Below are 11888 nucleotides of genomic sequence, written 5' to 3'. Positions count from 1 at the left end.
TTAAATTTTTATTTTTCGTTCATTTGTTTGTACAACAATTAGGCCGTTAGTTTTCTCCTTTGAATTGTTTTACATTTGTGTTATCAGGGTTTTTAATAGCTGACTGTGTGGTATAGACTTTACTCATGGTTGAAGACCGTACGGTGACCTATAGTTGTAAAGGAGAAGGTATGTTAAGGGGCGTGTTTGGCCCCCTCTCCAAAGAAGCCTTAATTCATACCATTGTTAGCCTAAGTATAGAAACTTAGAAAAAAAATCATTTTTTTATGTTCCGGTAAAAAGAAGGTTGCCTAGCAACCGTTTTCATTAGATAATAGAATAAGCAGATATGAATTGCTGTATCTGTACAAAAAACCATATTTCCAGATAAGATGGTTGGTTTGAGTATAACTTGAAGTTACAAATGAATAGTCACTTCAATTTGAGTTTACAAGATGCTTAGCAACAACCTTACAACAGAAATATTCCCTAGCAACGGTTAATTAAAGGTTATTTTTGTCCTTTTAAGTATGAATCCAGCATTGTTTGTGTTCATATAATGGTGTTACATTATAATACTATGGGTAAGCAATATTTGTATTTTTTTTACTAGGTTCATATTGAGCCTAGCAACACAAATGTTGCTTAGCAACAGCATAAAATATTAAAATAAAGCTTACTGCAAATGAAGTAGTCATTTTATTGTACTAATAAATGCGAAAACAGAATGCATGTTCAAGAATAACAATTGGTAAGAAATGAAAATTATAGTTTAATTGTAGCTCTATTATATAAATGCTTGACAACAACGTAGCAACAGAAATGGCGCATAGCAACGGTTTACAATTTATAAGATACTAGTATGCTACAGGTCTTTTTAGTAATAAAATTAACGGTACCAATTTTCTTGCACCAGATGCGCATTTCGACAATACATGTCTCTTCAGTGATGCTCGTGGCCAAAATATTTGAAATCCAAAGCTTAAATAAAAGATGAAGAGCTATAATCCAAAAGGTCCAAAAAGTATAGCCAAATCCGTGAAAGGAATCAGAGCTTCGCATGAGGGAGATACATTCCTTAATTTATAATAATTTCTATTATTTTGTAACAGTAAATTTTAATAACACAAAAAATCCGTATTTTCATGCCAGTACCGAAGTACTGACTACTGGGGTGGTGATACCCTCGGGGACTAATAGTCCACCAGCAGAGGCATCGACCCAGTGGTAGTAATAAAATTAACGGTACCAATTTTCTTGCACCAGATGCGCATTTCGACAATACATGTCTCTTCAGTGATGCTCGTGGCCAAAATATTTGAAATCCAAAGCTTAAATAAAAGATGAAGAGCTATAATCAAAAAGGTACTCTCTTTACATATAACTGCGTAGAAGTTCATTAGAAGATCTTTTCTCACAAGAACAGTTTGTTGCCTAGCAACAGATTTTACTGAATACCATAAAATATCATGTCCTTTTGTATCTTGTGGAGAGTTGTCTCATTGGCAATCATACCACATCTTTTTGATTTTGATTTCCATGTGTGACTGGTGAATACAAATATGGTGACTTGGATTCTATTTCAAGCAGCCGTAAAACCTTTGCCAACATTGGATGTCTTTTTGACTGTGTGAGATGTACAAGCAAAGTAACGATCAGAATGGCAACATTAAATATGACGCCATATGTAGAGAGTGTGTCAAATTCTCTGCACATAAAGTAACTTTGCAAAAACTCTATCAGGGGTCCGTATCTGGTCTGTCCTTATCCAATATTCACTTATTTCTCACAGTTTCCGAATCAATAGAATGTGTTTTTTACGGTACCGACTATTCATCTCCGTTTGACAAGGCAAAATGTTTTTTTCGATAACATTTTGAACTCCATGTTGAAACTATCCCTTCATTTATTAAAGATGAAACTAACTTTTATTTGCAACCATTGTGTTCATTGAATTAAATTAGTTGTAAAAGGTCTTACAGTACTCATTGTTTGATGTGAACACGTCGTTAGATTATTATTTGATTATATCATATATGTATCTAGTTAAGAAATATTTGTACTCAATTACAACGTTTAAAAGTGGCAGCTGCATATATTTAACTGCTTCATTGTCAATTATTCTTTACAATAGTTACAGTTATGTCAAGATCATTATCTATTTTTTTCAAATGCTTTAAACTCATATATGAAAACATATATTTTTCTTAAATATACAAAAAGTAAACAAACACGTCTGTTGATAGTAAGATGTTTATTTTTTAGAAGATTTATAAAAACACGAGTACAACATAAAAAAGAATAGAAACTGACAAATTCAATACATTTATAGGTGGCACGGTAGTATTTCCTGGCCCATAAGGGATAATGATAGCCTTTTTAGAATTTTCACCACTTTCTAACACTGCAAAAAATTCTACATTCACAGTTAACTGAAGTACTTTCAATTACTATTCAGAAATGAATTTGAATATGTATCATGACCGTTTACTTTTTTTGCTATTTTTAAAAACCTAAGGCCACTAGTACTTTTAGGTATTTTATGGTGCAGTGAATACAAAATTAAAAAAAATTCTCAAAAATTCATTTTCATCTGTATGTAAAATTATTTCATATTTTTCTACACCTGATTCATCCCTCAGTTTGGGAAAGTATGTTCAGTTGATACTGTATTTTTTGTCCAATCACACTGTTTAGATACATTTACCTAAGTAGGGTACACAAAAGAGCAACCTAAATTCTGGAATGCAAATACTACCGTGCCACCTATAGATTTTTCTTACTGTTAACCAACATTTTAATCTCCTACAAGGCGTTTTCCTCAACACACTATGTTGACTTCATTCATGAAAATAACAAATATATATTTTAATAAGATAACGTCTCTTCATGTTTTTGTATCCTTGTTGATGTTATAGGTTTAAAAAGCAAATATGCTACTTCAATGTTATGTTGAATAATAAACAATTGCATATAATAAAAACAAATAAGAATAGGTATATCCAACTAATTAAAGACAAAAAGCATACGTATCTTTATATAAGCATAGTAACAAAGGCTTTTATTTCTATAAACTGACAATATTTTGAATTCATTTAAAACAGAGAGTATTGTTTTTGCATGGGTTAATGAGTTGAATCTACATGAATCTCAATCATGATGAATAGATCTCAAAAGCGATAATTTGTCTGTACTGTTTTGATTTAACTTAAAGTTTTCTGTTGGATATCTGTAACAAAACCAAAGTATTGTGTTCCGAAGTATGTGCCAGTCTCTGTCCATCTTTTTTCTCCTTTGTGAAAGTGGGCTGTGAACGGAATATCCATCTTCCCCTTTGTAAGGTATGATGTCAACGTTATCCTATTTGAAAAATAAATAAGAATAAATCATAAGTAGACAAACAAGAAAAGAGGGACGAAAAATACCAGAGGGACAGGCAAACTCAAAGATCGAAAATAAACCGACAACGCCATGGATAAAAAAAGAAAAATACAAATAGACAAATAATAGAACACAACACACAACATGGTATCTACAGACAAAGCAGCACAAACCCGAACAATAACTAGGATTGATATCAGGTGCTCCGGAAAGGTACACAGAACCTGCTCCTCATGTGGCAACCATCGTATTGCTCATGTAATATAATAAGTTGACTGTGTCAGAGTCGAAGTCTTTTATTTTTGTCTCTGTTGTTGTATTCTTTAACCATATCGTTAATTAGCTAACGATTATGAACAAAAGAAAGACAATTTACACAATATATCAGGTTTGAATTGTTTTTGTTCGACAAATTGATTATCGATGTTCTTATTGAAAAAAAAAGTCAGTGTTCATTATATCAATAACTTTGATTTATCAATTTATTTCGTGATTTAAATCTACAAATTGCTCTCTTTATTTGATTGGACTTTGCTTAGTTCTTATAGATGTTGCTATAGTAAAATTGAGAATGGAAATGGGGAAAATGTCATAGAGACAACAACCCGACCAAAGAGTAGAACACAGCTGAAGGCTTTAAAGGTTTTTCAACACAGTGAGAAAACCCCGCACCCGGAGGCGGGCTTTAGTGTTCATATTCTTATATCTTAGTTATACTGTCTAACGCTTATCAAATTTGTATAACAGTAACTTACTCAGATTTAGGTGGAATTTCTGTTGGATACTGAACATTCCATTTTTCTGTTTTTGAAATTTTTCTATCAAGTGTTTTTCCAATGTTTAAGTGCGCTTCCATACCGATGGCCATTGATACGCTGACCGACAAGGGAACTCCCAAAGCTGCTTCCAAATCGGCTGATATTTCAGTCGTCATGTCAACTAAAAACGAAAATCAGATATAAGAACAGTGTACAATACGTATGTATTACTAGCATAACTAACAAAAGTGATTGCAGTATTTATGGGACTGATTCTTGTTCGTCATGAAATTGTCAGTTTCTCTTCGAATTATGAGGTTTTAAAGCCCATTGTGACACTGTTGTCGATGGAATCATATGAGATGGTCATACAAGTGTGAGGTTTGGCTAACCATAAGACCAGATATATATACATGTATAAATACTCTTTACGTTAGGAAATGTCTAGAATGTTTTCCATTCATTTGATGTGTTTGATGTGAGTGATTTTGCAATTTGATATAAAGGGCTTTCCGTTTTGTATTTTGATTGAGGTTTGTCTTGTTACTATTTGGTATCATCCGCCTAATTTCACAATTTTAATGCCAAATGACAAGCTTATATTTGCAAAAATAAACATCATTGTATGATTGGAATTAAGTATTTTGTTTATTTCTTCTATGCACGGGGATTTGTTTTCAAATCGAAATAAATACACATTAATTTAATTTTAGAACTATATACTTTAAAACACATATTCAAATCGTGTGTGACTTATGTTTGAATTAATGTTGAATCGTAAAGTTTATATATAGATGTTCTACTGATTTCACGTATAATTATTCGATCGAACATTTGTGTTCTTCTATTAAAATATAAAAATATCCTTCAAATATAAGCACGATTTATCTACTTTTAAAGTTAGATTAATCGCTTATTGCATTTTGAGATTTCAAAAAATGTTGTTGATGTAAAACAAATTATTGAATTAAAAAACTCCAAAAGTACTTTTAAAACGCGGTGAACGAGAAAATGTAAACCAATGATAATAGGTTTAGATAGTTAAGTACATTACTTAAAGCACACATTAATGAATGTACCATAAAAGTATAATTATTGTTTTTATCAATATTTTGTTATTAATTGTGTTTTTATGCAAAAAAATTTGTAAATGTCGTAATATGATATTCCGATCTTACATGAAATTTTAGCTCCAGTATCCCAGCGGAATTGATATGTATTTTCAGTTGTTATGATCTTTTCCTTACTAATTGACAGCTTTTGTTTGATATCTGAGTTGTTTTTCTGAGTCCAAGACAAAACAGTTGTAGGTTTCAAAGTACGATTCCCTCCTGCATGAAACTCTATTTGATCAACAATCAAAGGAATAGTGTCCGTCTGAAATAATTCGAATACCAATTGTAACATGTGTAATGCTTGTTGTGAACATATAGTTGGTCGAAATATAAACCTAACAACGATACAAGAAGGGATCAATAAAAGAAATATCATTTAAAAAAAAAACAATTAAAAACACAATGACTAACAAGAAAACTGAAACTTAGATGAACCTTTTCGATGTTCTATAAAGAGTTACAGGAAACTTTGAAATAAATAAAATGTGTCTGCACAAGTTTTGTTTATAAATATTAAGACAAAATTATGTTACAACTACTCGCACACAAAACAAGGTTTACGATTTAATCAAGTACTACACACGCACGTAACGTCTATACAATCAGTTGTATTTAAACATCATAAAATTAACATCTTCTTTATTGAAATAATATGTTTATTGTAAATTAACAGTTGTACTGAGTAAATGAGTCCATTTGGACGACGAAATAGAGGAAAATAAAGACATGAATATATCCATGATCATAATATCATATGCGCTGCATCGAAATTCGACCTTATGTAAGTGCAAGTAAACACGTACATGTATACTTAAAGACTAATTGATTATTTAACATTCCATATGAAATACAAAATTAAAGATAACTTGATTTTTTCAACCTGAAATAGGTTATCAGATATATTGATATTCATTTGCATAAGGTTGATTTCTATTTATGTTTCAAGCAAATGTCATCTTTTTAAACTTATTACTCTTTTATATATATAAACTGTTATTTCCCATTTAATAAATCTCATGAAAAATCTTTTTAACGTGGAAATTTGTTCTTAAAGGCTGCCGATTCAAATTGACTAGCAAAGAAGAAAAAGTTTATAATCATATAGATATATTAAAACTAAGCATGGAGTTGTCAATGTCTGGAACTAACTTGATTTTAACAAATATTTAAATTAATAACAAAATATAGTAATTAAACATATAACATACAATTTGTAGAGCTCTAAGTGAACATAATTGATCATTTCTAAATCCTCCTTCTGTGGATGACATGAGATGGTCCCCTTTCAGGTAGAGAGAGTGTTTTCCATGGAAATTAACCATATCATATCCAACCCATCTATGAAAAGAAATATGGTTTTGTGTGGTTTTAAACAAGTTACAAACAATTATACACAGGCATGTGGGATTAATGGTGGACATGTTGTGTACGCATGTTTGAATTTACTTTATGCTTTGTATATTAAAAGTTATAAAAAACAACAATCGATCTATCAAATTGTTTCAGGATTAAAATCGTATGTTATTTGTCTCATAACAGTACGACTTACATGCAAATTATAAGTTCAAATTCATTAACATATTTATAACTGTCTCATTTTTAAAGTTTGTCCATTTACTTTTTGATTCAGGAAAATATAACAACACAAACAGTAGCAGTGGTATTGTTGACTCAATCTTTAGTTTGGTTAACAGCAAGCTTAAATGTTGACAAAAATGTACCAAGAAAACCAGCTGTTCATACATACAATTTTTGTAAAGTAAAAGCACTACGTGCGTTATTTGGACTTAAGCGTATAGTCGAAATCTACCAAACCGATAAGAATATACTTTTTTAAGTTTCCTAAGTTATTTTGATTTGTTCGTTAGACACGTATTTGATCTAGAACTGTTTTGAAAATGTAAGTAGCCAGAACTCTTACGAGCGTATTTCAAAAATTTTATTTTATGTATAAAAGTCCTCTCTAAAAAACCTCAAAAACTACAATAAACAATGTATAATGAATACAAAAAGTATTTTTGAAAAAGAAGACGCGCATTATTGGACAATTGGATATCAATTTTGTGAATTGTGAATCACTTATATTTATAATTTACATATATCAAGTATACATTTTAACATTATTTTCGATAATTGTACATTATAAAAAACAAAATGTACATCCCTCGAAGAAATTGTCAAATGTATATACATGTATATAAAATGGTATGAGCACATGGATCAATCTTAGAATTAATAGGATGTTTATTTTTGAAACATCTTTTTAAAGGGATTGATGTTACCGTTGATAATATAGCAGAAATTGCCCATTTTCTGAACCCCAGTTAAGAAAAAACATGATGGTTCAATCTTTTGATTCTTTGTGTAGTATTGAAAAGATTGTAATTTGTCTGCTCATCGTTTTGAATTGGTTTTGTCAGTCGTTTTAAACTTATGATTGTGGTATCATTGATACGTGTATTTTTTGGGTTTTTTTTTGTTTAAAGAGGGTGTATTCTACGGGACAACAACAATTAACACGTCAATAAATTGTATCTGTTATAGTTGCTAATCTGATTTTGCCTTTATATTAAAAATAAAACAACTGCCATACAAATTTCAGATTTTGCTAGATTTCAATCCAATTTTAACCAATCATTTTGTTTCGAGAACGCTTGTACCAAGTTAGTATTATGCCATTTGCTTTCCATTGATTCTGTGGCTGATATAGTCGGGCGTTTAATGTGTCCTGGTTTTATTGACTTTCCCCCTTTTCGAACTTTGTTTATTTTTCGTAAATATGTTTTTTGGTATACTGACAAACCTCTTTAATAAAATATTTAATTTGAAACGTACCAGAAAATATGCCAAAGTTAAAGACATATTAAAACATGATTGCTAGCATTCAAACTAAAGCAAAACAACAAATAACTATACAATCCGTTTGATTTAAAATCTGTTCATTTCTTAAATGAGGTTTTAAACACTTCATCGAGTTGATTGCCATTGACCTAAAGTAAACATAATTTGTGAGACAATAAATTCTTACGCTCCACTATGCACCCTGATGGAGGATATTTGATTGCTAATTTTATACCACCCAAGGTCCAGAATGTCATCTGTGAACTCTAATGAACGGCCTTCAAAACCATGTACGTAAACAGTACACTTTGGCTCTTCAGTAAAATCCTGAAATAAGAAAATGAAAGTTACGCCATACCTGTTTGTATGTGTCGGAACGACTTTCCCGATTTAATTTTCATCGGTTAGGCCATAGCCTAAACATTTGAAGCTAAGAGTTGTCGATAAACGAATAAGTGTTATGAGGATAGGTTTAATTCCTCTGTTGTTTATTTTTAAAAATATGTTGACCTGGAGTACACTAAAGACCTAAGGACACAATATATTAATGTGCTTGCAAGTTTACATAAGTGTAAAATTTTGAAATAAATTTGCATAACACATTGGGAACTAATTGTCAGAATGCGCATTTGAGGAAGTAAAAGTAGTATTATGTATGTTTTAACTCATTAAATAGAAGTCGCATTTTGAATTTGATAATGTCTTCAACCTTTTTTCTAGAGAAAAGCTAACTTCCTATATGCATTTGTGACAGTGTATTTTCCGTAAATCATATCTTGTTTCTACTCGATTTAATTAATGAACAACTTATATTTATTTAAAGGACAATGCTAACAACATGTTATAGTCTTTTTGATTAACGATTTAACGTACGTAGTCCAATGGCTTTAAAGATGAAACAACATCATTAAAATCATGAATTTTTGTGCCTTTATCTCCTCTACAGTTCAAGAGATTGGTTCTGTCACCTTCCATTACTACACAAACATTTCCTGTATAGTTACAGTGCTGGTACAATACCCATCTGAAACAAAGCAAATTCAAAATTTTCTCATCTTCAAATTTTTGTAATCTACAATACAAAAATACATTACGAAGTGGATCTACTCCGTCACTAGATTAAATGAATGGGAAAAAAAGCATTTTATATTATAAAGTTACAATTATTAAGCGTTGATTCTGGAAAAGAAATCAGGATCCCGGAGTGCGAATGTGTCTTAGAAAAAATTAATACACGCTTATTCGTTGGATCTCTAGAAGAAAGATAAGAAGTTAGCGATATCCTTTAACTCTACTTTCCGCTATATAGATGATGTTCTTTCACTAAATAATTCAAAACTTGGTGACTATGTGGAACGCATCTATTCCATCGAACTAGAGATAAAGGATACAACATATTTATTTAAGTCTGCCTCATATCTTGACTAACATCTAAACATTGACAATGAGGGTCGTTCGAAAACAAAACTTCACGACAAAAGAGATGTTTTCAGCTTTCCATTTGTGCACTTTCCATTTCTGAGTAGCATCATTCCAGCAGCACCTGCATACGGGGTATATATCTCCCAATTGATACGATATTCCCGTGCTTGTATTTCCTATCATGATTTTCTTGATAGAGGGTTGCTGCTCACATGGAAGCTATTAAACCAAGAGTTCCAAATGGTGAAGTTGAAATCATCCCTTCGTAAATTTTACGGACGCCATCACGAGTTGGTTGACCGTTATGGAATAACCATTTCACAAATGATATCGGATATATTTCTTACGTCGTTACTACAATCCCCTTCCCTTTCATGAATGTGACCTACCGAATTAGACTATTTACCGAATTTGTTATCACATAAGCAACACGACGAATGCCACTTGTAGAGCAGGATCTGCTTACCCTTCCAGAGCACCTGAGATCACCCCTAGTTGTTGGTGGGGTTCATGTTGCTAATTCTTTAGCTATGTTGTGTCATGTGTACTATTGTTTGTCTGTTTGTCTCTCTCATTTTTAGCCATGGGGTTGTCAGGTTATTTTCGATTTATGAGTTTGACTGTCCCTCTAGTATCTTTCGCCCTCCTTTTATGAAGGATAATGTAAAAAAAAAATGGAATTGTCTTTTTAGTATTAGTATCAGTAATAGTAAAACACCGAAGATCAAGTAAAATCAACGGTAAGACGGAACACAAGATTACAAGGATGATTGGGCTACCTTATGATTTGTATCGTTTAAGTCGGCAAATAAGGTTAAAATATATAATTAGCGTATTTGAATATGTATTATACATTTGTAGTAGACAATCAGATTCCATTAGAACTACATTGATACTCGTTTAACAAGCTCGGTTATATAGAATACTTACACTCCTCCTTCTACGATTACGCTTGATGAATAATCATTGAATCCTTCATCTATCAAATTGTCATTCGCTTCCGTGAATGTTTTAGACCTGCCCTTAAAATTCACATGTTCATATAAAGTTATCTGTAAAAGAAGAAGTAAACAATGAACATGTTCCAAGAATTATATCTTTGACACAGTCATGATATCTTGAAAAACAGAGCAGGATAATACCAAAAGAACATGAACAAACTAAAACTCGTTAATAACTAATGACAAAGAAAAGACAAACATGTTCAACAAAACTACTATCAAATCTTTCTTAAGTTTATTTTGAATAAATTGAATCAAACTGACTTCTACTGGCGAAACAATGTTTTAATATTCCACTTTTGCATATATTTGAAGCAAACATAACCATTAATGCTCCTGTCTAAATCGCAAATAATGCCGTTTTAAATTTCATAGCAATCTGTTTTTTTAAGAAAAGCATTTGCAATTTTGTTTTTCTCTATCGAGGGAACCTTAGACAAATGCCGTTAATAATATAAATACACTTGATTTAAGTTTGTAAAATTAAGTATGCAATACAGAACGTACTTTAAGGTCTAACAATCGCACGTATTCATTTAAAGCTACAATTATAACGCATATAATAAAAATATATCTTAAAATAATAACATATGATTATTTTTCATCATAATATGACAAAAAAAGCTAAAATAATAAACATTAGTTAGGTCTTCAACGTGTAAAAGTTCAGAAAAATAGTTATGATAATGATAATAGTAAAATAAATGTCCACTACTTTTATAATATAACCCAACAAAAATTAAATAAATCGCTAACCTTTGGTTTCTTTTTCTCATCAACTCCCATAATTTGACAAAGGTCTGAAAGAGAAAGAATAAATTCAATGATGAATACTGTAATTAAGAAATTATTGAGTGCATTTATTATCGCGATTTTGTCATTTTTCTGAAATGTGGTTAATTTTAGCGATAATAATCCTGCTTAATTTCTTTAAAAAAGAATTAAAAAGCGAGTTCAAATTATTGCTGCTATAACCCTGCTGCATTTTTTTTCTCGCAAAATTAAGAACATCGCAATTATTTCTGAATTTACAGTAGATTACATATATATATTTCAGAAACAATAGTTTGGGTAGACAATATAATTGATTATAAATTTTTAAATGTCATCTACCTCTTAATGGATCCTTTTAAACCAAATTCAATTACAAAGGCTGAATGATCTGGTTAGATGTTTCCTTTTCACATCTTTATTTATACTGTAGTAGAGAAACTAGGAAAACCCAAAATATTTCCCTATTTCTGAAGAATTGTAATAGATCCATGAATTGAATGTTGTTATTGTCTAACTGGATAAGATCTCATATATTTGTTCCTTGCTTTACAATTCAGAAGAAAAGGGATTATAGCTTATTAGTATTTCAAACTATATAACATCATTATTGTGAGAGA

At 30.9% G+C, this 11888-nt stretch overlaps 1 protein-coding gene across 1 annotated transcript; it reads right to left on the bottom strand.

Annotated features, from left to right (window-relative positions):
* Positions 1-2746: 2746 nt before the first annotated feature.
* LOC143075005 (epidermal differentiation-specific protein-like) lies at positions 2747-11682 on the bottom strand. The gene is made up of 9 exons (XM_076250231.1): positions 11611-11682; positions 11254-11297; positions 10427-10548; positions 8948-9098; positions 8262-8401; positions 6442-6571; positions 5297-5495; positions 4116-4299; positions 2747-3339 (listed from the first exon to the last, which is right to left on the bottom strand). The coding sequence occupies exons 2-9, from the start codon at positions 11281-11283 to the stop codon at positions 3183-3185; spliced, it is 1113 nt and encodes a 370-aa protein (XP_076106346.1). The 5' UTR covers positions 11284-11297; positions 11611-11682; the 3' UTR covers positions 2747-3182.
* Between the last annotated feature and the right edge of the window lie 206 nt (positions 11683-11888).

Source organism: Mytilus galloprovincialis, chromosome 5 (genome assembly GCF_965363235.1).
Source record: "Mytilus galloprovincialis chromosome 5, xbMytGall1.hap1.1, whole genome shotgun sequence".
Taxonomy (NCBI): domain Eukaryota; kingdom Metazoa; phylum Mollusca; class Bivalvia; order Mytilida; family Mytilidae; genus Mytilus; species Mytilus galloprovincialis.
This window is presented reverse-complemented; position numbering and strand designations above follow the sequence as displayed.

Bases quoted from the DNA above. Each gene is read 5' to 3' on its own strand.
- LOC143075005 (XM_076250231.1), bottom strand. From the start codon at position 11,283: ATGGGAGTTGATGAGAAAAAGAAACCAAAG. The intron at 9,099-10,426 runs GTAAGTATTCTA...GCTTTGTTTCAG, and splicing joins GTAATCGTAGAAGGAGGAGT to ATGGGTATTGTACCAGCACT. The intron at 8,402-8,947 runs GTACGTTAAATC...TTCTTATTTCAG, and splicing joins CTTTAAAGCCATTGGACTAC to GATTTTACTGAAGAGCCAAA.